We start from the raw sequence: 25,594 nt of genomic DNA, 5'->3' as shown, positions 1-25,594 counted from the left end.
AATGACCAGGCTTCACAAGCAATTTTGAATATCAGAACATTAAAGAAGTATCTGTTTTCAGAAGACTCCCTGGTAGAACGCCTTCACTGCACTGCCCCCGGACCTGGCATTTTGATTTGCTGTAGGAGACCATTTTCCTCAGAATGACAAGCTCTTCCCCATGTGCTTCATCCCAGTGAGCAAACAGCAAACATGCTTCTGCAAAGGGACCCATCAGGCTGCTCTTCACCTCCTTGGGTAACAGCAACGAAGAGTTTATTTTGTGAGAACATTTTTTTGGTTCGTCTTAGAGGTAGTGAAAATTAAGCTGGGCAGCTGTCCCTGATACAGGGAGACCTGTCACCTGGGTTTAGCTCCTTTTGGGGATGCTTTTCATTGTGAAGGGCACAAGTAGTGCCAGAGACAGCACGGTTCACAGAATCTGTGCACCATACTCTTTCTCCTGGCTCAAAGCACCAAAAAGCAGAATAGCAACTGAGGAAGGGTAAGTAGAAAAGTAGGTGCACCTGCATGGAAATTGCTGCTCCTGGATAGTTTGGCTACTCTGGATTGAAAAAGCCAAATTTACTGAGCCCCACCGGAGGCACAGATGCAGCCATTTAGCAAATAAAAGCACAAGGCAGGGGGAAGCATGACTTAATATTGAGGCCCTAGCAATACCAGCATTAGCTGGAGAAAACTAGCTCATTAATGGATAGCAAGTCTCTCACTGGAGGTTCAGGATGTTTGTGCTGTGACTATGCAGTCGTGCCTGGCATGTGTCCCTGATCTCAGGGGAATGGAAAGCTTCTAAAGCTCTGACCTGAAGCACCTGTTCATCTCAGAAATGCAGCTCAGTAATGTGTTTGGGGAGCCCTTACACAAGAAGGGTGCTACATTACTGCAATGGCTACAAGCTTCAATGTTGGACTTGGACTAATTGAGGTATGTTAAAGTCAAGAGGCTGATTTGGTCAAAGTGCTGATTCAGAGCTCCCAAACGTCCCCAGTGCAGCAGGTACCTGTCACCAATGCACTAGCTGGAGCAGCACCTCTCTCTCCAGCTGGGTGCAAGTCTGGGGTAAGCCTGAGTTCTCCCACTCACATTTTCGCTTGCCTTACAGGTCCCCTGATTCAGGCCTTACGCTTCCTCAGCCTTCTGCATAATTATAAATGGCAGCAATCTCAGATTTTAAATCTCCTCGTGTCTTGAATCTGACACCTTCCTGCTCTAGAAATGTGCGTCAGCACCCCACTGACACACAGTAGGGGAGCTGCCCAGCTCTGGATGCAGCCCACTGCCTCTGCCCACGTGAAGGTGCTGATGCTGCAGCTCAGGTAAGCTGGTTGCCTTCTGCAGGCTCTGGCTGATCTCTGCAGGCTGGACTGGGATGTTGCTGTGCCTCAGTTAAATAGAAGGCAAATGTGATGCTCAGCAAGTTGGCTTCATGCTGTAGTGGTGAGTGTGTGCCATATGGAAGTCTGCAGCTTCTTTGGGGACGTAAGGAAGAGGATCTGACATTTGTCCTGTATGTATATGTGTGCCAAATTAGTAACCTTGCATTTTACTTTGTTGCTGTGTGAATAGCTAAGAACACTACAGAGCAATACTGAAATCATTCACAGTTTTCCAACTGGATTTAAACTTGTAGAGAAAACAAGGCTGCTGGGTAACTAAAAGGATTACCTTTTACTACTGCTTGTGGAAATCTTAGTGCTATCATCAGCTTAACTCTTTTCTTCAAATAGCTATTATTTGGAATTTCCCAGATCAAAAGGAGAGGTAGATGTTTCTATTCCAAGGCTATTAGCAAAGCGTGTATTGGTTTCTATGAAAAGGTCAGGAATGCTCTGTGCTTTCTAGGTGTCTTGGATTAGAACAGGAAGTGAGTTACTATTTAACCTGGTTTTCACTGCAAAATGCAGGAAGAAACTCGTCGGTACTTTGACAGAAATGTGATTTGACACAATGATGGGCTGAAGGTCTCGCTTCCAGCATTATAAAACTTCTGGAATGATTCCCATCATACTAGCAGATAGATGTCTGAAAAGGGACTGCATTTGAGTGACAATGTATCTGGCTGTAAAACTTTCTAACTGTACAAGAGTGGCATGTTATTTGGCAGTGGCTTTAATAGCCTCGAGCATATGTCACTGCTTTAGCAAAGAATAAATTTAATACAAGTTGACAAAGTAGGGAAAATGAAGCGTCTGGCATTGCACCTTGTCTAACTATGTAACCAGGAGAGCTTCAGGACCAGTTGTAGCTGGTGCGCAGTGTTGGGTACATTCAGGTCCCATCATTAGAGTACTAAGAACTGCACCTAGCCAAAACCAAATATTAAAATCAGACCTAGTACTAATAAGCTCACACTTACAAAGCAAGGGCATCGTGCAAGCAGAGAAAACAGTTGCCAGAGGTTATAGGAAAGGCTAATGTTCTTTGTCTCACTAGGTGCCTTCGCTGCGCTCCTACCAATTACTGCCTGCTTCTACCATGACTTTTCACACTGATAGTTCATGAATGTGAATTACTTGTTGATTTGAAAAAAGAAAGCCCCTATTTTGGACATTGATAGACTTCTTTCTTCACATACCAAGTTCATATTTAATAGATGCTGCAATTTCTTGACTGCCTTAACAAGAAGAAAAGGTGGGTGCAATTTAAGGATTTTTACTGAAGCTGTACTGAATGTCCATGTTTGCTTAAACAGATGAAGTTTTCATTAGGACCTATTATAAAAGTGAATATCGACATAACAGATGAGGGTTTTTTTATTTGTCACTTCAAAGAAATTCTTGCCTCTTCAGGATTTCTTTACTTTTCGCAGTCCCAACTGGTAATACCAAACCCATTGTCATTACAGATATTTAAAATGCTTTTAAGCAGCGTTGACAGCTTTGCTTTTGCTAAGCTTCTAAGCCCCATGTATCCTCATGTATCTGGCAACTACAGCAATATAAAAATCACCAAAACATGAATAAAACCAAGCCACGTGTTCTACTCCTTTCCATTGTTTGTACAATATTCGTGCATAACCATGTCATGTTCCCTGCCACAGTCACAGTTTTGCTGGGCTTTCATTAATCAGTAAACAGAACAAGCCTGTTTAAGTGGGATAAAAGTGAATACTCAGGTGGCCTTCATCATGAATATTTCTTCAGTGAGAAATAACCTGAGAAAGGCTAAGTGAGAATCTTGTCTTAAAGCAACCTCTAAGAACAGCTGCAATGAAAGCACTGAGCTGTGACTCATAAAGAAGTCAAAGATACTTTGATCACGCTGAAAACAGGAAATTTAATCAGGCCTAGTAGGAATATTTCTTCTTCTGCCCATGCAAGAACTTTAAGCCAGATCTCTTGAAGTTCCTTCTTATTCCTTAAGGAAATGTGTATTTCTCACCCCTGGGACCTGCTGAATTGTAGAGACCTAACACAAGGAGCAACCTGTTAGGTTTAGGACTGCGGAAGAGAAAACATTTATCATGTGCACAGGCTGTTGTTGAAGGTGATATTGTTGAAGTATTAATATCCAGTACTTGAATACTAAAAATCACAATGATGTAGACAGTCAGCTGAGGACTGTGTCCTCCTAAGTTGGAAGTTTTCTCTTTCTCCAGGTTTTCTTGAGGTTTTCTCTAGCATTAGTCGTCTTAGTGGGGGTTCAGAAATTTCAGGGTCTAAGGGAGACCTTTCTGGATGTGGGCCTGGATTGGGTTTCTCCCATCTAAAGTATAATCTAGAAGCTGTTTGAAATGTGTTTAAAACTGGAGCTAAGTGATTTTCTGTTTGGCTAAATGTATAAAGATTGTATTTTGGAGAACGTGAGTTAACTTCTGGCTATAAACTGGCTGTTTGCCCCTCATTTCCTGAATTGAGTGAGGAAGACTGGAGAGCCACAGGTACTTAAATCAGAATAAAGTTTTTAACCAGACTTTGTAAATGCACATGCCTGAGTCTTGCATAATCGGTCTGATCTAGCTGTCTGATAGAAATAATGTAAATAATACCAACTATCAGCCATACGAAAAGTGTGAGCTCTCCGCGTCCATAGAGATTCAGGAAAGGTTGGGGGGGGGGTTATCCTTCTCTTTTCTACTGTATTTACTGGTGGGTTGTTGGTCTGTTTTATTTTGTTGGTTGTTTTTTTTTATTATTTCAAATGCACACAGTCATCTATAAGTGAAATTCTGGTTTTGTGGAAGCTATTGAGAGACCTGCATAACTTCTTCACTGCTAGCCTGCACTCCTTAATCGTTCACGTTCCCAAAGACTTGCCCTGTAACTACTCAAAATCCAAAAGCAGTAACTTTTGATTATAGTGCTGGATGTGCTGGAAGCTAAAGGAGATGAGGAATTTGGCATCAAAGCCAATTTTGAAATTGATTACATTTTGCTGTGTGTTACTTGTGAGCACACAAGAGCATATGTATAAAATTATTATTCTCCAGGTCAGGCAGGAGGAAAGGAAGACAAAGGTGACCCTTTGACTAACCTTGTATTTTACAGATGTCACCCTGTCCTTCATTTGCAAGGGGTGGTAGCGAGCAGATGCTCTGTACGACGTGCTTTCCTGTGCAAAACAGTAGATCTGAATAGAAAGCTGTGCTAGGGATTATATGCTTTGACCCAGCAGTCATTTTCTTTGCCTTCATTCTTGGTTCATCGGTCAAATGAACTTGTGAAGCCTTCCCACTCCCCAGTGAAAGAAAAGTAAGCAGAATCTCTGAGATCTCTGAACCTATGGCTCAGAATCTTGGAGATCTCTGAACCTTGGCCACCGATGCTGATTTGATGGCCAAGGTAGTTTGACTTCACATCACTCTGAGGCACTCAGGTTTCCCCTTGCAAACAGGTGTGCTTTGCTGTACGTCAAGTTTTAAAGCCTGCAGCGTTTTTAGGCCTCTTCATGAAGATTTTCTTGAATTATCTGTGTTGCTCAGCTTCCGTTGTACAAATTTTGAATCTGACTTTTGAACAAAACCAAGCTGTTTATTAGACTTCTTAGGGAGCATCTACAGCATTTTATTTAAACTCTAGTAAAGCTTCTACATAATGACCTTGAAAAAGAAAACCTCTTTTATCTGGATCGATGCTTTGAAATAAATAATCTTATCTTCCGGTTCAGTAAAGAAATTAAATATTTTCTTTCTCATCCACATGACAACAGTATCTGTATGGTTACCTGGAGACCTGCTCACTGTGAATGACAATAAGCAGGGCAGCACACTAGCAACAGTAATATTACAAAGTCCATTAACAGAGTGTTTGCTGGGAATAAACACCACAAATCACATGGTCTTGGAAGGTTGGTACAGTAGTACAGTGGCTTGCCGGGAAAGAATTCAGACATTAAAATATTTTCCCTAAGGCCTGATCTTCACAATACAGAAAAAATTCTCACATCTAGGATACAGACTTCAGGCTTTCTGGACGCGTGTCTGTGCAAGGCGGCTGTTGTTCCGACAGTGCTTCTTGGAGGAGCCTGTACAGGACACTGCTGCCTGGCCCCAGCTGTGGGCTCTCTGCCTGGGATGCAAGGGCAGGAGGGAGATGTGGTCATGGCTAAGCGTGTGCCCGTGTGTGAGTCTGGTCAGTGCCAAGCACCCATGGATGAACTCCAGGGCACCGCCACACGAGGTGTGATGGATGCCCAGGATGCTGTGCTGGTGGGCAGTCTTCACGAAATACTGCAAGGGCATGAGCAGGTGGATTTGCACTTGGGAAGAACAGCTCAGATCTTCAGGCTTCCCACGGGCCTGGGCATCTTCTCGTTTACTTGGCACTTACCAAGAGATCTGGGCTTTCCCTGACTCTGGGTAAAAGGGGAGGAGCCCCACTTACAGCTGAAAATGTTAAAAGTGCAATCAAGTTGCAGACTGACAGTTATGCTCCTGGTTCTAGTGTGTGTTTCCTATAAAAAAAGGGAAGCTAAAGTATGTTGTAGCTGTATATGCATCGGGGGAAAGGTAGCACGTCTGCCTGTGGCATCAAACTTTACATAATTTGCAGCTCAGCTTTACAGTTTGAACTGTTAAGTTTGTAGCCCTGGGAAAGAAAGGAATAACTCGCTTCCCGTTAGCCCAGTTATGCCTAGAGAAACAACTGCTGCTCAGGGATTTGCAAAATGGAAAAAAAATAATTTTAAAAGGTGGTTTCAAGGGCATCTATTTTCTTTGGAGCACTTACTGTCTTTGTGAATTGCAGCAAACATGTCTGGTGTCTAGGTGGTAACTAATATTCCGCACTAAATGGATTTGATAGGCACAAAGTGCTGCCTGACAAAATTGTGGCATCATCTTTGTGTTACTGTATAAGAGCGAATGTTGACTTCTCGGGTTTATGCTTGGTTTTGTTAGGCTGGGTTCTGTGCAAAGGCAAAAGGTCTTGGAAAGGTGTATGAAAACTGAATGTTCACTTCTGGCCTGGACCTTTGAATAGGCAACTCTGGGGGCAGAGTGGCTCTTTTTATAACCTTGTTATGCCGTGTTTCCAAGAGGAAAGAGTGCTGTATGACTTAGCTTTTTTTTCTTCTAGATGTAACATTTTTTGTTTGCACAGAAACAGTTCAAATATCCCCAAACCTGAATCTCCCATTTATTCTCACTTGAGTGACTTGCATGACCTGAAGGTACTGTTGGTCAGTGGGAATGTCAGGCATACCAGCACTGAACCGCAGTTTCTGAAGATTCAGTGGCAGTATATAAAATAAAGCTTCTGCCTTTAAAAACACTCCTTCCTTCTAGCTTCAAAAGAAGTGTACAAACTCTGAACAAATTGCACTGGGTTAAATTACTGAAAATGGGTATTCAGAATGTGACAGCTTGTTAGGAATTTTTTTTTGCACAAGGAATAGTGAGGATACTGTTTGGAAGACAAGTGAATGTAGTTAAGAAAAGGGGAAAGTATCCCTTTCTTAATTATACTCATGTAAAGTATCTACTAAGACAGACTATCACTCTGTTTCAAGACCAAGAGACAGACCTCTCAGCAAGCAATTTAAAACAGCACCAAATGTTAAAAACTGCAAAATGAAACCCAAAGACCTATCTTAGACCTACAACAAGCTACATTTTAATAATATCTAGAAGATAGAAAAGGTTTATTTATTATGTCTCCGTGGCATCCCACTAAGCAATTCCAGCCTACATATTTGATCTAAATTGACACTTCAACAATTTTCATGATGACAGAAAGCACCACACCATGCATCTGTTGTTCTGAACCCATTAAATTGCAGGTTTTTGCGTGTATGTTGCTGAAAGCCCAGGAATGTTCTCGAGTAAGATAAATGCTTTCCTGTGTAAATAATCCCTTAACTTTGCCAGCGCTGTATGTTTAATTTCAAGTTTTAATACCAGCTGTTCAACAAGTTTCCTATAATGCAAAAAATACAAAGTAGGATTTGTATTGGGGAGGATCATAAGCTTATGTGCTAGTGCTTTTTGTTGGTCAAAGGCTTCAATGTGCATACTCAGTATCTTCTAAATGCAGATTTAGATTTTTCTCCCATTGCATCAGCTGATTGGTGCATTCCTAGATCAAGGCTGATAGAGTTAGAGTTGTCATGCAAGTTACTCTTGCCCCAAGAGGAAAGCTGCCAGGAATGAGTGGGATCTCTGGTGGCCATGGTATATATAGTTCCTCCAAGGTCTCATTTACTACTGTTTTTGCCAAAAAAGCACACATACCCCCAAATATGGACCAAATCCAACAGTTCACTTGCCCCAAACTCTCCAAAACGAAACAGCTTTGCCTCTTAAATTATTTATCCACATTCTCTCTAAAATCCTTACAAGCCACTAACCAAACAGGAACACAGCACAGCAGTATGGTATTGTCATGTTGGAGTGTTTCTCGGAAAGAGTGGCTACTGTAATTCTTATTATGGTCACCAAAATCGTGGTGCCAGGCACCTAAAGAGGAAAATACTGTGCTGTAAGCCTTTGGTTGTTGCTTTTGCTGTATTACAGTGAGTGCAGAGTCACAGTATTAACCTCTGATAGCCACGCAGAGCCACGCTGCAGCAGAAGGTGAAGACTGTGTAAGACTTCTTCTATCACAGTGAGTGAAAAATGAGATGCAAAAGCTTTCCAGAAAGGTTTACTGCTTCAAATACAAATTTGAGGACTGCAGTTTTCCACTGTTCCTTTGATTCCAGGAGGCCGTAGTCTCCACAGGGTGTATCAGTGTCCTTTTGACAGCTGGGGTACAAGGCCCAGGTACAAAGTCACCCACCCACCTGCCTTTCACTTGCTCTTGTGGCATCGATCAGCAACTCGCCCGCCAGCAGTGCCAAAGCTGAGGCTAACAAGAAAAATGTGTTTAGAAAATGGGATGCTCAAAATTAGTGTTGTTCTTACAAAGAAGCCAGGAGCTGCCACAGAGTTTCTAGGAGCTGATTTTGCCATGATCGTTGGAGATTTTAAAGAAAAGAGATGGGATGTAAAGATGAACTGTTATCCAAACTTCTGATACAGTTTGTCTGTGGTCAAAGTCGTTCAAACAATAACGTCAAGAAGAATTAGTGGGGGGGAGGGAAGCCGTGGTAGCGGTTGCCTTTGTCTCTCGGGAAAGAGCAGCTCTAAGGAGCCCGGAGCAGGCAGCCCCCGGGCTCCGGCGGCCCGCAGGAGGCAGCCCCCGGGGCGGCGGGGACCCCAGCCGGGGCCGAGCCGCTCCTCACGGCAGCCGGCGGGTACGCGGCTCCCAGCGGCTGGGCGCGCCGAGCGCCGAAGGCCCCTCGGGGCCGGGGGACGGCAACAGCCCGACGGGCGGGTCGGTCGCTGCAGCCCGCCCGCCTCAGCCTAACCCCTGTAACCCCCCCGGGAACCCGAGCGCGGCGCACCGTGCCGCCGAGTGAAAAGGCAACAGCCGCAGCAGGAACAGCGAGTAGCGGGCGGTGCGCGGGGCCGCTGCTTGCGAGGGGCGGGGGAGCGCAATCACAAACGAGGCGCGATCGCCCCGACGGTGCTACCTGCCTCTCAGTACCGCGCTGCTTCGGTCGCGGTTCGTCCCAGGAAGGCGCGGCGGGGCTGTCCGCCTGTGCCGCCGGTGGGGAGGGGGAGCCTGGGGCCGCGCCGCGCTCCCCTGCGCCGTCCCGTCCCGTCCTGTCCCGGGAGGGCGGCGTCCCTCCGCGCCGGTCCCCGTGCCCGCCCGCCGGGGAGCGGTGCCGCCCGGCCGCGGAGGCGAGGGGAGACGCGCAGGCGGAAGGGCCGCCAGCGGGGCGGGTGGGAGGCCCCTCGCCCTGCGCCGCTGGAGTTTGCCCAGCAGTTTGCGATGGGGCGCGGCCCCGCCTGAGCACCTGCCGGCAGCCGCCGGCTCCCTCAGCCCCTGACGCCGCTATGGAGAGCCCGGCGGGCGGTAGCGGGGCCGCGGAGCCAGCACACCCCTGCGCGGAGCCGGAGCTGCCGGCCGAGGCGGCGGCGGGCGGCGGGGAGGCGGTGGAGGGCGGCACGGCAGCCCCGCGGCCGCGCTGCCTGCGGGCCGTGTGTGTGCTGAACGAGCCTCCCAAGGCGGGCGCCGGGGCGCGGAGCCCCGAGGCCGGGGCGCGGCAGTGCCTGCTGCGGGCCTGCGAGGCCGAGGGGGCCCAGCTCGTCACGGTCAACTTCGGGGAGCTGGACTTCGGGGAGACGGCGGTGCTGGACGCCTTCTACGACGCGGGTGAGCAGCGGGCTGCGGCGGGGCCGGGGCTGGGGCTCGGGCTGGGGCTGGGGCTGGGGCTCGCCCCTGCCCTGTGCCGCCTTCCCGCGTTGTGTGGGGCCACGGCCGAGCTGGGGCAGGCTCGGCAAAGGTGGTGCCGGAGAGGCTGGAGAAGAGGGGGAACGAGGCAACCGTGAGGGGGGTCTTGAGGAGGGGTGTAGACCCAAGAAAATGGCAGTGAGCGCAACCTTATCTAGTGAGAGCAAGAGCCTGGTCTTCAGGAGCATCCTGCCACATGGAGGAGGAGGTGTGAGGAAAAAAATCAGGCCCTTAGACTAGCTCTTTCAGTGTGTTGCTCCAGCAGGACTGTGGATCCTACTGTACCAACCAAGCCTTAAGGAGCTGCAAAACTCTTGCTAGTTTGTTTTGCTAAGAATTGTCTTCCAGCTCCCGGTTGGATTGGGAGCTTGGAGTGAGATGTGGCATGGCTTGGCCAGATGCTTCGTGTGCTAACTCCAGACCTGGATGGTGAAATTGGCTTGCATGCGGCAGGAACAGGGTGATCCAGCATTGCTGTGAACAAGGGACTGTAGAAACGCACGCTTGAGGAAGAAGACTTGTGAGTGTTGCCCACCCTGTCCAGGCTCCAGCTGGTGGTTGGTGTCTGATGTTTTCAAAAGAAAGCTTCTCCACTCAAGAGAAGTGGCTGGCTGGGCACTATGGCAGAGAATTGCGAGCTTTTTGACCAAGCAGAGGAAGGCCCTGAGTCTATAGGTATTATTAAAATGAATCAAACTATGTGGACGTGTTGCAGGCATACTTTATCTCATAGCCATATGAGCAGGGATTAGGAAACCGGGGCATTCACAGACTCCAAAGAGGGAAAGTACTGTTAAATCCATGTTGATGATTCACAAGAACTTCGTGAAATAACACTTCTTAAAACTTTAGTCTTATTTTGAATTTTCATATGATGATGAGTCTATTTCATCCCCTGGTAAGTCACCCAAATATTGAGGAACTCGTATCTGTTGTTACTGTTGTTTTTTAACTTCCCAGTCATGGGATTGTGTTGTACCTCTGCTGGCAAGGTTGGCAAGCGTGTAATAAATATACACGCTTTGTGTCTTTGTGTGCCTTAGTACACAACCATGAACTAGCAATTTCTTTGTCTATCTCCAGTGTTTTTGTAGCCCTTCTGAAGGTAAGCATAATAGTGTACTCATAAATGCAAAATTATTTCTCTGTTTCTACTGATAGTCCTATTAATGTATTATGCACACACTGCTCTGCATTGTACTGAGAGCTTGAGGCAGTTATTATTTAAAATGTTTTCTAAAGTTGCTGCATTCTGAAGTGAGCGCCTCTTGTCTGGGAATGTGACCTACCTTTGCAGACTTCTGCACAGAAGTCATCTTGTAGGATCAAGATCATTTTATCAGTGATTAATATCACTTTGTAATAGTAAAGTGCCTTGTCACTGGATACTCCCGCAACAATCTCATATCCAGGTTTAGTAAGCAAATACTTTATATCATTTTTAGTGTCAATTAAAAACTAATTGCATAGTCCTGAACCAGGAATTGTTCTGAAGCACACTGTTCAAAATAATCTTTGTGTGGATTTCTTTCTAGATTTCTTGAGACCAGCCAGGGGGACAACTTTTTAATCTGTAATGTATGCCTTCATTTGGCAAACTTTTTGGTCAAAGCATTCTTTAATGATAAATTACCTGTATTAAGAGAAACTCAAATGTATTAACATGAGTCACCTTTATCAGCCAGACCAGGAAGCTGTCAAAAAGCAGAGAGATTAGTTTTCAAAAAAATATATACAGACAAATTATGTTGAATGTGTTAGTACTGTTTTAGAATTAATTTGCTGTCAGAGTCCTAAATTAATTACCATTAACTGCAACATTACCATGAAAATGCAAGCATCCTTAATTTAAAAAGTGCTGTTAAGTGTAAACAATAATTTTCTTTATTTTGCTGTTTTGTTGTTTTGATATTTTAATAAGTAGCTCTTCTAGCATCAACATTTTTAATAGCTTTTTTTATTCTTGCATTGCAGCAGTTACTGTCTCTTTTTAACTGAACATCTCTGTAGTTTCCTTTTTTCTTTTCTTTTCTTTTTTTTTTTTTTTTCTTGTTTTGAATAGTCAGGCTGTACTGACATTTGTCCCATCCACTGGAGTTTTCCCAATTCCTATACTATATCTAAGACTGATGTTTTGAGAAATCCTCTGTCAGAACCTTGAGTTAAAACCTATAGAATTACGCTGGCACATTGAGGTGAATGTCTTTATCTTGGTACTTGCTGCTTCATTTCTTCCTCCTACATGCTAGCGATGGGGAAAGTTTTGCTTCCTTTAAGTGTCATATAGAATAACTGGATCCTCTTGCTTCATTCTGCAAAGAGGCAAAAAATATGTTACACTACTCACTTTATTGTTTTCTTTCCCTTTTTTCTTTTTTCTTTCTGGTATCAACTATCAGTGGACCTAAATTTCATATTGGATTTTCATTATCACGGATTTTAAAGTGCTGCCTCTTTTTTTTTTCTTTTTTCTTTTTTTTTTTCTCTCCAGTTCTTCTTTTATATACAATGATCCATCATTGTTTCTGGAGAATTTTTGTTCTGCCCTGCTTGTTTTCTTGTTCTGTGTTGTTTATTAGTGGCTTCTCCCTGCCTCATGTTTTTGAACATATATCAAGCTATTATCCAAAAATGCTGAATCTGATAATTGTTCATTTACAAGCAGCATTCTGAATCTGCTACCCTGCAATTTCTTTAGCCTTTGAAAAATCAACCCTTTTTAATTTTTACATTTTATAGATACAATTAATTGTTGCCATATTCTTTTTCCAGAATATGTGCTGGCTTGGTAATGTTGGCATCTATTCGTTTTTTAACGAAGAACAACATTAAGAATGGGTTTTAATTTGAGCAGTTCTGTGGCTCATTATGAACTTTCTGTTAGGAAACTACTGTGTGTTTCCTTTTAAAAAGAAAAAATCTAAAGAAGTTTTATTACTGCCTGTGTAAGATACCGAGGAGATGTTTCCCATATGGTGAAGGTATCTATTATAATATATATTTACTTTCTGTACACCATGGGCAGAACCTTGCTCTGTTATTAGAGTGGGAATTCTCCACAGGATGTTTGCCCATAGCCATCTTTTGGTTTAGTAGTTGGAACCTTAACCATCTACTAACGCTTAAAGACCAAGCAGTGAGGTCCATCTCATTGTGAATAGTAACACGAGGTCTTTGTTAAGAGTGCTATCTGTTATCCCTTTCCCCCTACTCTGCCTGAAATGGTAGCCTTTTAAAGTCATAAGACAACCCCGTCTCCCCTCTCTGCAAGCTTATCCATCTGATTTAGTATGAATCTAAAATATAATGATTCTTGGAATCGGTATCTTTGATGACAAAACCAGCAAACTTTAAGGACTGGATGCAAAGAAAAAGATCAACAGGAACCTCTTCTTCCTGTCTGCCCGCAGATTTTCTAGTAGATGATTTTTCAGTAAACCACTGAGTACTGCAAAAAAACCCTATATTCCATAATAAGAATATGAAGTCTCTTTTCTCCTTGAGTGTACTCATTACTGACTTCCTATCATTTGAAATCTTGTTATGAACAGAAGCGTGACTTAAGCCTTTAGTTATTGCAGACCAGCAGGCAATGCTGAATGACCCTCATCTTAAGAAATCGCTGAACTTTCTCAGATGCTTTGCTAAATGGGAAGTACAGCACTTGAGAGTTAGCCCTGAAGTAAGGGCTTGATAACAGAAAGATGAGGTCTCTTTGCTCTGTATATGCTAGAAACAAGCTGTCAACAAAGTAATTTATGTTATGCAGAAGCGGGTGATGGTGTCTACCTAATAGAGAAGCAGCAAGGATGCTTGCATGCATTGACCGTATCTCTGGGAAGAAAGAGAGGCAGTATTTTTAGACTGAAAGCCACAGATACCAGGCATTAGTGTGAAGCTTTTTTGCACAAAATAAAAGCAATTTTATACAGGAACAGTGAGACTAGGAGCTAAATGAAGATTTAAAAAATTCTTCAGAATTGTCCCATGTTGATGAATGCACTACACTGCCTGCAGTTTTATTTTCTACAAGTTAAGAGAGAGTGAAAAGGTGAGCGTGGCTTGGTTAGTGATGTTACAGGTAGAGTGATTCAGCCTTTTTGTGCTCTTGCCATAGCTGCAAAGGATCTTTCTGTTCTGGATGTACTAAGAAAGCAAACATGATGTCAGAGTTAAACGTCTGACTTGTGCCTATGGAAGGGTGATGCTAAATAGAAAGAGATGTAGCTTTTACTACTCTGCCTGAAACTTCATCAAGACTTCTTGCCTGAAGTGCCACGGTATTTGTCTAGAGTCTTAAGTGAAGGAGTGGCCTCTACAGTTGTATGAGTTTTGGTTCTGTGAAATCCTGTTTCTGTAGCTGATCGTCCTTTTACCTCATGAGGGATGTACAGGAATCTGTTTTGAAGCTTGGAATATTTCTTCAACCATTTGACCACAGCATTTAGAGGTGACTGTAGTTGCTCTAAATGTCGGCAGGATGAAATTTGACTAAAAAGAAGACAAGCTAGAGAGAGACTGATTGGAGTACTGAAGAATAAAGCTAAAAGTTTGCCTGAGAAAAATAAATATTCCTCTGACAATCCAGGAAACTCTGTCAAATCATTTGTTAGTATAGTGGAACATTCTGAAGTCTGTTTCTGTTGTTTTGCTATGTATGAACTTCTCTAACCAGCATCTGGCATGATAGGGCAGCCCCAAAATGCACTGTCTGGTATCTGTCTCTGCAGCTCCGTCTTCACTCAGAGCCAATGTTAGACTTGGGACAGGGCCCAGACAGAGACTGAAACATGGCTCCTCCTTACTTCTGTGCTGTAGTTGAACCACTCTTAATATAACCCTAATATCTTGTCCCTGAAACTTTTTCTTCATCTTACACCAGGAAAGGGGAAGGAGAAAATGTATATTCCGGAACGTAATTGCCAGACTCTGGCAGCCACTGAAGGAATCGTTATTGCCTGTACCCCACTGCCTGCTCTGAAGGACAGTGTCCCCACTTCAGAATTGGAAGGGATGCTTCAACTTCTTTAGCCCAAAGGCTAGTAAGTCAGGGTATAGTAAATATTTGTCACTGGTTGAAGACAATATACAGCAAGGTAACTAGTGTTGCTGAGCTGGAGGCACGTGCTTGTCTTGCTGACTCTGCCTCAGGGACTGTAATCTCTGACAGAAGGTGAGAGTCGTTCTCAGAGAGCTGAGGCTCCTAAATAAACTTCGACAAACCTTCTTGCCACAATTTGTATTTGCCCCTGGGCATGACAGTGAACAGTGGGGAAGGGGTTAAGGGTTAGTTCTCTGAAGCTTACCTCACCAGGCAGAGTCTGTTGTTTTTCTGAGGAATGCTTAATACTTTTTCTTTCTTGTTCCCTCCAACTGGCTCAAATGTATTTGCTTTAAATCTCAGGAGATGTATATACTACAGAATACAGAAATGTGAAGAGAAGCAAACCATCTTCAGAATGGGAAAATGATGGCTAAGAGGCTAGGGCTGATTGGGGTGGATATTGTGCTGCTTTAATACAACAGCAGAGCTTTCAGGACCTGATCCTTTATCTCTGTGTGGTACTGCACATCTAGAGCGACTACAGGTGTCTTCAGCAAAGCTCTGCATTGTGCCATCAACCTAAATATTCTGATAACAAGACCTTGTAATATACCACTATTGTAATCCTTTCCTGTCCAAGTGCATGAGTTTTAAAGGACAGTAACAAGCCTGATGCTATCCATCAAGTCTATATGTTACAATACATCTCAGGTGCTGTGGGACGTGTTACATTCAAGAAGTTTATCTTGCTTTAATGATATTAGTTGGGGTCAATTTCCAACATGAAGTACTGCAAAAAAGCTTAATTGCATTCAGAGGTTTGCAGGCTTTCGCTCATCAGTGGAGAACACTCTTTTCTACCTGGTCGCCTGTGAAAAATGGCTTTGCCTCAACCCTGTTGCTTTTTCTGCGTGTAACCTGAAAGGCTTCACTTTGGTTCAGCTTGGATGTATTCTGTGAAATATCTCCTCTAATGTTGGCCAAACAAGCTTAGAAACATGCAAAGAAATAACCATAAATAGGTTAGGTGGAATTCAGTAACATTCCTTTGGTATATTGCCGCGGGCCAAATGCAAGATCAGAGCTGTATTCAGAGAATGATGAAGATGTTAAAAGCAAAAAGAAGTACCTTGATTCTCTCATGGAGAGAGATTCTGTTTTATTACTTCTCCTTTTGGAACTAACATCTCTTTTTAGTTGTGATGGGTCATATGGAAAAAAATACTGACAATCCAAACCTAGTCTGAGTCCTACCTTTTCATGAAGCTTTGAATGAAGTAGTTTGCATCTCTAAAAATCTGGTGTTAGCCATGCAAATTTGGACTTCTTTCATAGTTCCAAAGTGAGATTATGTATGTGTGCATGCACTATCTATGTGAAGTAACTCATTTCTGTGCCATGACCTTTGGATAAAGGAAAAAAAAAAATAAATAAAAAGAGGAATGCGGTTCTTTTTTTCCTGTTCTTTCCTCTGCATGAAACTTACTTGCATGAAAAAAAACAGTAACAAAACCAAAAAATAACCCAACCTACAACTGTCCATTTTCTCTGCTTGTCTTTCTCTCCTCCTGAGCTTAAATATTAAATCTGAGAAGACTTCTCTGAATCTGACTGTGAACCTCGTGTCGCTGGGTTTTGTAGCTAGGAACACATCAGATGGTTACTAGGTGTTGAATCAGCTAAGAAGGAATCTTCCCCCAGAATATAGTACAAATTGTGTGTGTTTCTAGTTTAATTTACTCTGAAAGTAATATTTTGCACTGTATGATTAAAAGCCTTGTTGATTCTCACTTTTAAATGGGCTTAGTTAGAAGCTTTTATGCCCATTACAGCCATTAGGAAAGATTTAGAAAATTTGAACATGCAGGGTTATTCTGAAAAGATGAACTGCATGTACCTTGAGCTGCCTTTGATCCAAAGACCAATTATTGTCACGCTTATGGCCTTGAAAACACTGCAGTTAAGGTGGTTTTTGTTTAGTTTTGTTTTTTTAAAATATTGCTTAAATGTTTTTTGAAAGTGAAACTTTTCTGCAGCATTTTCTGGAATTCTTCATATAAGTAAGTATTGTTCTGACTACTGATAGGAGGGAAAAAACCATGCTGGCTATGCATACCTGTCAGCAAATTCTAAAGGTCACTTTTCTGTTTTGTTTTGTTCAAGAATGATACGCAAATGTGTTTTTCAATATAGTTCCAAAGTTACTCTGAAGGAATCTGCTCTGCCATTTGGCCCAGAGATTTTGGCAAACAGATCTGTGGTCCTGCCTTGTTGCATTTCAAGTTGACTCTTGGTGACATCAGAGAGCTCCTGAAAAGCAGCCGTATGTGAGGCTGACAGGCTTGGGCCAACAGGGTGGGCATGTGATGTTTCTGATGTGGGAGCCTGGTTCCTGGCCACTGGTCTCCTTCACAGTGACTGCATGCTTGTTTAGACTTGCCATGCCGTGCGTAGCATATTCTTCATAGGTTTATAAGTTGTTTCGGTGAGACCTGAGGTCACAAAATTAAGTTTATTTTATTTTTATTAAAAAAAAGGAAATATTTGCTTGTGTGGGTTAATCACACTGCTTTAATTTCCATCCTCCCATACAATAGGCAAATTATGATAGATACGTGGTTGCTTATTTTATGTTCTGCAGTCATGTTCTGCTTTTATCAATGTAATCGTACATTGCTTTTTTTAATTGTCAAATTATATTTGCATGTTAAGAAATGTCAATGCACTCCCTAGATAAAAAGTGATGTTCCTGGTTTGCAGAACTAGAAGCTTGAGGTAGAGCTCTTCTGATGTTTAAACGATGCAGAGCTCGGGTGAGAACTCCAGACTTCTTGGCTTCCTGTATATTCTGCTCATAAGATGCCCTCTTTTTCAGACTCGCTGGCTGTCCACGCTGCTGCAAACCTCTGTGTGCCGTTGGTCCCTGAGGCATACTTCTAACCTGACTCACACGGAGGAGCATCCCCCGTGGTGGTAGCTTGGCCTAGCTGCTGCCTCTTTTCACCCCGCAGTGATGTTAAGGTGGCTGCAATTAGTCAGTCAGGATAGGTGTAGGGCCTTTCCTCGGAGGACCTCAACAAGATTTGTCACTTGCACGTGAAATCTGCGAATGTGGTAGGCTCTGTTTGCTTTGCACTTCAGCAGGGCTGTGAATTGCTGTAGCCTCAAGCTACCTTTGAACAGCAGTGTGGGTGCCTGCCCTGAGCCAAGAGAGGGAGCGCAGCTGTTAATTTATCCTGCTCCAGGGTGTAGGCTTGCTATAAACAGCATAGCTCCCATCTCTGCTGCGGTCAGTGGGATTTAGCTGGCAGCTGATGGGCCAAACGTGTCCCACAGTATCATTTCACCTAGCCTGTCGTCTTTCTCTTAGGAGTGTTGCAAGTACCTTCACCTTTTCCTGGAAGGTTGGGTTGGCTATAGAGGCATGCCAGGAGCAAAAGCTGCATCACTGTAGTCTGCAAGGGGGGACCCAAAGCTGGATCAATTCTGACACTTAGAAGTATTGGATCACTGTGTCATGATAAACTGTGCTTGCTTTTTTTATCCTTTATAATACTCAGCCAGGCAAGGTAAATGATTCTGCTGTGGTGTTCAAGGTGGCAGAACTGAAACTTTTCAGCTGTTCTCTAGTAAAGCTTCTGAGCATTCAAACTTTGGTCCAAGTCAGTAGTTCAACAACAGTTATGCCTTGGAGCTCAAAGCCAAATGGGATTCACAACTTTAAAAAAATGTACCCCAGCTTTTATTACATTGAAAGTGCATGATCCCAGCCTTGGTAAGCATGATCTTTCATGGACTGAAGCAAGCCCTGATGATAGGCACAAATCCAAAACAGCGTGTTAAGACTATGTTCCTAACTTTCTGCTGATCTGCGATGATATAGCTAAGTCCAGTATTAAGGGAAGTACTCCAGTTTTTCATAGCTGAATTTGTGTGCATATAGTTGTGTCTACTGTAGTATATGCTGCTTTTATGCTTAAATTATTTTTAAAAATTCTTCAGTATCTCTTTAAGGGAAAAAACAAATGGTATTTGTAAATGGAAGTATCTTGAAGTGCTTTTTAACCCTGTTTTACTCTGTTCTTTTTTGTTTCATTTTATCAAGTGATGGAAGGAAATGTCTAGACTCTGCTGTTAGTGTTTTTTCTTCTATTTAGGAAGAAATGCCTTCATGCACAGAACTCTAGGTCAGTCAGTGATGATCGTTGGCCTCTCAACAATTTGAGAAACATTGTTCACATAATATTTAAAGCTTTTGAGGTCTTAGCCCAAAATACATTAGTTCTTGAAAACAAAACAAACTCCCATGTAAATCGGCATGATAACAAACTTTCTCTAAAAATCTTCAGTTTCCTACTGGTGGCAGCAGTGCTTTGGTTCCATGAATTGTTGTACTCCATTGCCTCCAGGCCTGTCAAGAACAGAGTTGTAGATTCAGGAAAGTGATTGTGGAGAAAATAACAGGGGAGTTACATTGTTTACATTTGGGATAGTGACTTATTTGCCAATTGATTGCTATCCTGTTTCCTCTCTCTCTTTAAGTTTGTTACATAAATTTAGTAGCTAGCTCAGCCAGAAAGAATTGTATTGAATCAAGCATCTTTACCTTAGCAATCACAGAAAGGCTGCAGGTTTTGTCTAATGCAGAAGAATATCTGCCAATAATCATTTCACTAGTGTAAGACTAGGTACATTAACTCTACTGTTGCTGCCTTTCTGTCACAGGAGCTGAAGAAAGAAAAAAGTTGGGTGTGGGTTTTTTTTGGTTTTGGTTGTTTTTGGTTTGGTTTTTTTTTTTTAATTCTGCTGATTTGTGTGTGTGTGTTGAGGGAATAGATTTCTTGTTAGTTTTGCCTTTTCTCTTGAGAGTGACAAGGTGAAAATGGAGTTGGGAATTGGTAAATGAAAACAGTACAAGGCTGTATGCTGACTGTGTGTTGCTTTCCAGCAGTGCTAGACCAGTCCTCTCTGCTGCTCTAATCTTAGTCAATAGTTAAAATTTGCAGGGGAAAAGCTAATGCTTACAATGGCATTACTGTTTGGCACTAGGCTATCTTACTTAGCAGAGCTTCTGTGTGCATAATCCTGTTTAACAGAGTAACTGTCCATTTTAATCAGCATCATCTCTGTCTTTTGTGGAACAGAGTTATTTGTTTCAGATACTTTTATTTGTAAACTGACACTCTTCAGTCTTTTTAAGCCCAGTTTGAGAAAAGGACATGATTACCAAGCTCAAAGCCTGGCATTGTGCCTGTTGCTGCTGCTGTTGTTTATGGTCCTTAAGACAACTGACAAATTATGGGTTGTTGTCAGGTGCAGAAAGGTATCGGAACCAGAATGAAAAGAAGTCTGAAAATGGTTCAAATTAATATTTTTGTTTTCATGGTAATTAAGTTTTAAGGTTGATAAACCTAACTTTGTGATTATTATAACCGTTACAGAACAAAACTAGGTAAGTCTTCATATTGTCTTTGGAAAACCAGAAATTGCCTTGATATTCTGGCTTGCAATTAAGGCACAAAAGAATGCTTGATTATTTTTAAATTTGTATTACTTTTTTTATCCTTTAATGCCTCTTCACATTCTTTGTTTTGCAGTAATGATTGCCTCTGAGAAGATACAATACAACTTCTGAGAAGAATAACAAGTTAATTTCCTTAAGTCTTGGTATTTTGGACAATTTTAAAGATGCATATTCAGAATTTAGGATCTTAAACTTTCTTGCAGACTCCCACAGCAACACATTCACAAGGCACAGATTAGCAATGTACTGTTCATCCTTTTCCTTCAATATGTCTTCAAATCTGAATTTCCAATTTGCAGTCACTGATTGCTATTCTATTGTGTCTTTAATCAATCTGTGGGGCCTCAGATCTGACTGTGGTAGTTGCTCAACCCTGACTTTGACTTGTGTTTCATCAAAGCTGATAAAGCTTTAAGGATTCATGAAAAATTAATGCTGCAATGTGTTGAATAGATCCCTTCCTTCTTCTAGAGCATATGCTGATATTCATGAACATACTCACTGTTGTCATACTCCCTGAACACTTTTCACAAATCCCTTGGAAAACATGCTTATTTAGTCTTGTCTTGCAAGCCTAATACTTAATTCCAACTAGTGAACAGCAGCCAAACTCTAGCTCCAAAGGAAAAAGCAGTAAACGCCCACTTTCAACAGCATTTGTTATCATCTGATAAGCCTGGGTGTCCCATAGTCATACTGCAGTCCAGAACACGGTAAAAAGGATGGTTCTAACGGTGCAGAGGCAGCCCTGTGACTGCCTGGCCACAAGTAAGAACCGTGCTGTAAAAGCACAGACCTGGTTTTCTGGCTTGGTCCATAACTATATAACAATCTGTCAGACCACTGACTCCAGGTATTCTGCAGCAGAATTTAGCGAATGTCACTAGTAACATTCTTTCTTTAGAAGCAGTGCAACATAGGAAAGTTTGTTCAGTCTTCTCTCCTATCTTGGAGGTTGCTAATAAGATAATAATGACACGTACTCAGTTACCAAACAGCATTCCAGTGATGTCGATTTTTTTACGTACAGTCTGTCACAGTTAATACCATTGCTGTGATTATAAGAACTTAATCTTTAAATGAAGGCTAGTTTAGTCAAGTGAAATCAGGCAGTATCAGAACGGATGGGAAGGTTCTGCTGATGTATGCTGAAGATACACAGCCAATGTGTGTCAAAATGCCTCGGGACTCTGCACAGTGTTTGGATGACCTGGTAACACAAATTTTGATTTTCTTAGAAACTGCTTGCCATCTGAAAACATCACTGCAGTAATTCATGTATTTCTTTTTTCCTTACTGCATCTGAAAGTGCGCTTTTGAAACCAGCACAGACTCTAGTGAACTAAAATTCAGTTTTGTCCCTGCTCCATGGCTCAAGCCTTACTTACAGGCACAAGCCTGTAAGTTCTTCCAATCATTTGCAGTTGTCTTTTTCTGCCAGTTTAAAGTTGTAAACTAATTTAGCAATACAACAGTAATATGACAAACATTAGGTTTTTTTGAACTACTGAATTCTGATCTATGAATTATTATACACTACATTGTGATCACTGGGGCAATGCAGAGAAGTGGTGCTAGGGTGAATATGCATGAATGTGGGGTAAAGCAATCTGTCTTAGTGTCATGGCTTGGCACCCATCCTTTCTACAGAAGGTGCAATACACAGAATTCAGAAATCTTATAAAAGGGAAAATTTACTTAGTAGAAAAACTTGCACATTAATAAAGATTCTCACAGCTCCAGCAACATTTTCTTAAGTTTTGAGTTTGCTCTTCTTTGCTGATCATCCCCAAATCTCACTTTGGTCTTTCCGCAAAATAAGAAGAAAAGGATGCCCTATCAAGAAGTACCAGACCTTTCATTAAGTCTGTTTGGGACTTTGTACAATGGAAGTACTCACAGACTACTGATTTGAACAGCAGTGTATGATATGATAGAACAGCTGTGTGATAAATAGAACATTGCAAGAATTCAGCCTCAAAACAATACTTGTAGAGTTAAATTTACAAGGAAAAGGTGAAAAGAAAAAAAAATACACCATTGAATATTTAAACTGAGGTATTGTCAGCATCCATGCTGGGATTCATCTTGTGACAGCTTTAAATGTATGAATATTTTGAGGTGAACCATTCCATGTTATGTTTAATGAATGCTGGAGACCATGTTTAGAGGCTTGTAAAATCACAGTTTCATGTGATTCATTGTGTCTGATGAAGTACTAATATTCCTCTGACTCTACAGAGGTCTTATGATTTATTAGCTTTGGGTCTTTTACTTTAGTTATAATCTTAGTTAAAGTAGGGAAATCTGGAATGGATCTGCTGTAACAACGAACAAGCTCTGTTCATATTTAGTATTTCCTGTCTACGTGCTGGAAGTAATAATGTATATTGTATTTATAAGGTAGTTGAAGAGTAAGTAGATAATAGTTGTGACTTTGCTTTCGAAAGACCAGCTTCTACTGAAACTCTAGATTTTATTGATCGCTACTTAGTGCCTTGAAATAGATGGGGTTTTTTTCTCCCCGTTTTTTTAATGAATGTTACCTGGTTTTGGAATTACAGTGTTCAGTGGTAGGGATTTTTTCAGTAGCACATGCAGTCTTTTAGGCTGGCACATAAAGCTTGTACTGTTTATAGGAAAGTTAAAAACAGCAGTTTGAATCCACATCTGCCCAGCATCCAGCATATTAAATGAAGAACTCTGTATCTATGTGAGTGCAAGTCTCTTGGCTCATGGAGGATGCTGTGGCTTTATGTAAATTTTATTTTCATTTGCATTTTAATAATACTGCTTTTTCTCAATTAAAAATTTCTCTGTGTATAATTTATTTTGCTTTTATGTGGGTCCTAAGTGACAGTCTGGGAGTCTATCAGCATAAAGAGGAAATCTGTAATCTACTTATGAGGTGGGATACCTCAGTTTGATGCGTACAAGTTCCCAGTGCTAATGATGGAGAAGTCGCTTCATGTCTGTTTTGAAAAAAATCAGTGTTTAGGAAAAATAAGAGATTCAGTGTAGAGTAAGAAAGTCTAATTTGTCTGTGTGTGCTGTATTTTTTAATTCATAAAGAAAAGCATGAAGGTCTTAGCTTAACCCAGACTTAGGAGCTTTTAATGTACTGAAACTTTTTTCTTTCCGTTGTAGTGCCTATTATCTTGGTTACTTTTCTTATCTCTTATAATCTTTTTGGGCAGAAGATAAAGCTCAGCATAATTTTGTTTTTTCAAACGTTTTTGATATATGTTGCTGGCCAGTATGTGACCTGTTGGAGATGTGCAGATTTGGCAGGTTTTTTCGGCTCCCCAGCCAAGGTATTCAACATTAAATGATGGGTAACTTTCAAGTGGTTTAGTTTGGATAAATGTCTAAAAAGTTTGGAGCTTATCTAAATCTCCTTGGCCTAGAAATGGATTTGCCTGCAGTCGGGGAGGAAGGAATAGCCTTTCTTGTTGAATTTTGTACTCTTCTCAATTTGATTTAGACCAGATTATCCCGTAAGTGATCTTTTTTTCTTGATAATTCATTCCCTTTCGTTGCCTTTTATGACCCAGTGTAGGAAGTGCAGAGGTGTAGGAAAAGTTAAATAAAGCTCACCTTTCCTCTCCCCCCCACCCCCCCCCCCCCCCCCAGGACTACAGGCAAGGTTCAAACTAGGTTCAGGGTTGGGGTGTTTTTTCTGTATGCTCTCTCAACTGGCTAGCTCAGCTCTAGTAAATGTTGCTGCAGTAGAAATAGTCTCATGTGACACTTGGCACACTACTCCTGCAGCAAGCAAGTGTGAAGTGCCTGTTTTTAATTTACTCCACTGTTTCATTTCTTGTCTGCTGATAAATAGGGCAGAGAAATGACAGATTTTGTAGAACTAGTAGGCTCTTTGGCTTAGAGAAAAATTTTAGGAAACTATGTTATCCTTAATGACCTGTCATCATAGTGAAAAGCATGTACGATGTGAGACATCGACTCATTATGGTTGTCTAGCATCTATGTCAAAATTTTTAATATACTAATAGCATATAAACGGGGAAAGTTTTTGAACAGTATCTTTCTCAGATAATCTGTGATGGGTAAGTTGGTTTTTTTAGTGTCCTGGATACGTAGATTTGGAAACCTTTTCCAATCAGTGATAATGAATTTGGGAAAAAGCGAGAAGTAATGTGACTTCTTTGGATCTTCATTTGCCTAATGTCTGTGAATAACAAAAAGGGAAACAAATGTAGATTATTTAAATACGCTTTGAGAGGTTTTGAATGTTGCTTTGTTAGTATTCATTTGGGTAGGAGCACATGGGAAGTGTAAATGTCTGTCTTTTTTGAGGTAAGATTCAGGCGTATTGATTGCTCTGTAGATGCTTAACTGTTTTGCAGGTGGAAGAGTACAGATGATGAATCAGAGACTATTTGAGTTGTAACTCATGCTGAGGTACAATTGGATGATAGAAGGGAACAGCTTATGTAAAATATTAGGAATTCTCTCTAAAGGCATTGGGTTTATTACAAACTATCTTTAAAATGAGGGCTGTCTTTTCAAAGCCACTTTATTTGTGTTCCAGTGGGGGTGTTTTGATTATGCCTCTTTCCCCAAATCAGAATCTCAGTGAATGTATGGTCACCAAGTCCATCTCTGAGATCTCGGGTTATGTGATTAGGCTAGCATCACACAGCAGCTGTGAAAGAAGCAGAGGTGGAGTTCAGTTTCATTCAGCTGCTGAAGCCATGATACTGCCTTTTCTCTTCCTGCAGTCTTGTCCGCCCCTGTCATGGTGTCACTGCTCATCTTCTGCAGCCACTGAGGCAGGTGGGAACTGCTTTGTTCCCCCAATACTCCACAGTTGCTTGTCTCCAATGAGCTATGGTGTTTGAAAAAAGTTTCTTAGAATGTTAAGATTCTTAAGCATATTTTAACAATAATTAGGTAGTGAGTATAGAGTATTTCACATTATATATTAGCTTTTTAAAGGAAGGATTATTTTTCCTGAAACTTGCAGTCATTAATAGTTATTGCTTTTACATTGTACACAGTCAAATGATGGATGTCAAACTGCAATAGCGAAGTGCTTTAGTTTGCCTCTTTTTTTACTTCTGTTGGGTGCATGCTTACAAAGTTTAAATAAGGGCCACTGTAAGTTTAAGTACTTTGTTTTGACACTCAATAAATGAGATTATAAAACAGTGTGGATGGCCATATCTCAGTGGTGTTTGTGTGTGTACTATCTCCGACCAGAGTCTTTCTAGTCCTTACAGAATCAGATTTTTTAGTTACAGATGCAAGTTTGTTTTATTATATGATATGTAAAAAGTGAGTTTTCAT

The 25,594-nt window shown here is 41.8% G+C and overlaps 1 protein-coding gene across 1 annotated transcript in view; it reads left to right on the top strand.

Moving 5' to 3' along the window:
* Positions 1–9,319: 9,319 nt before the first annotated feature.
* Positions 9,320–25,594, top strand: part of MAP3K15 (mitogen-activated protein kinase kinase kinase 15) — an 87,278-nt gene continuing 71,003 nt past the window's right edge. The window contains exon 1 of the mRNA XM_055802503.1: positions 9,320–9,638. Within this exon, the coding sequence (XP_055658478.1) occupies positions 9,320–9,638 (319 nt within the window). The remainder of the gene's footprint in view (positions 9,639–25,594) is intronic.

Source organism: Falco peregrinus, chromosome 4, assembly GCF_023634155.1.
Source record: "Falco peregrinus isolate bFalPer1 chromosome 4, bFalPer1.pri, whole genome shotgun sequence".
Classification (NCBI taxonomy): domain Eukaryota; kingdom Metazoa; phylum Chordata; class Aves; order Falconiformes; family Falconidae; genus Falco; species Falco peregrinus.
This window is presented reverse-complemented; position numbering and strand designations above follow the sequence as displayed.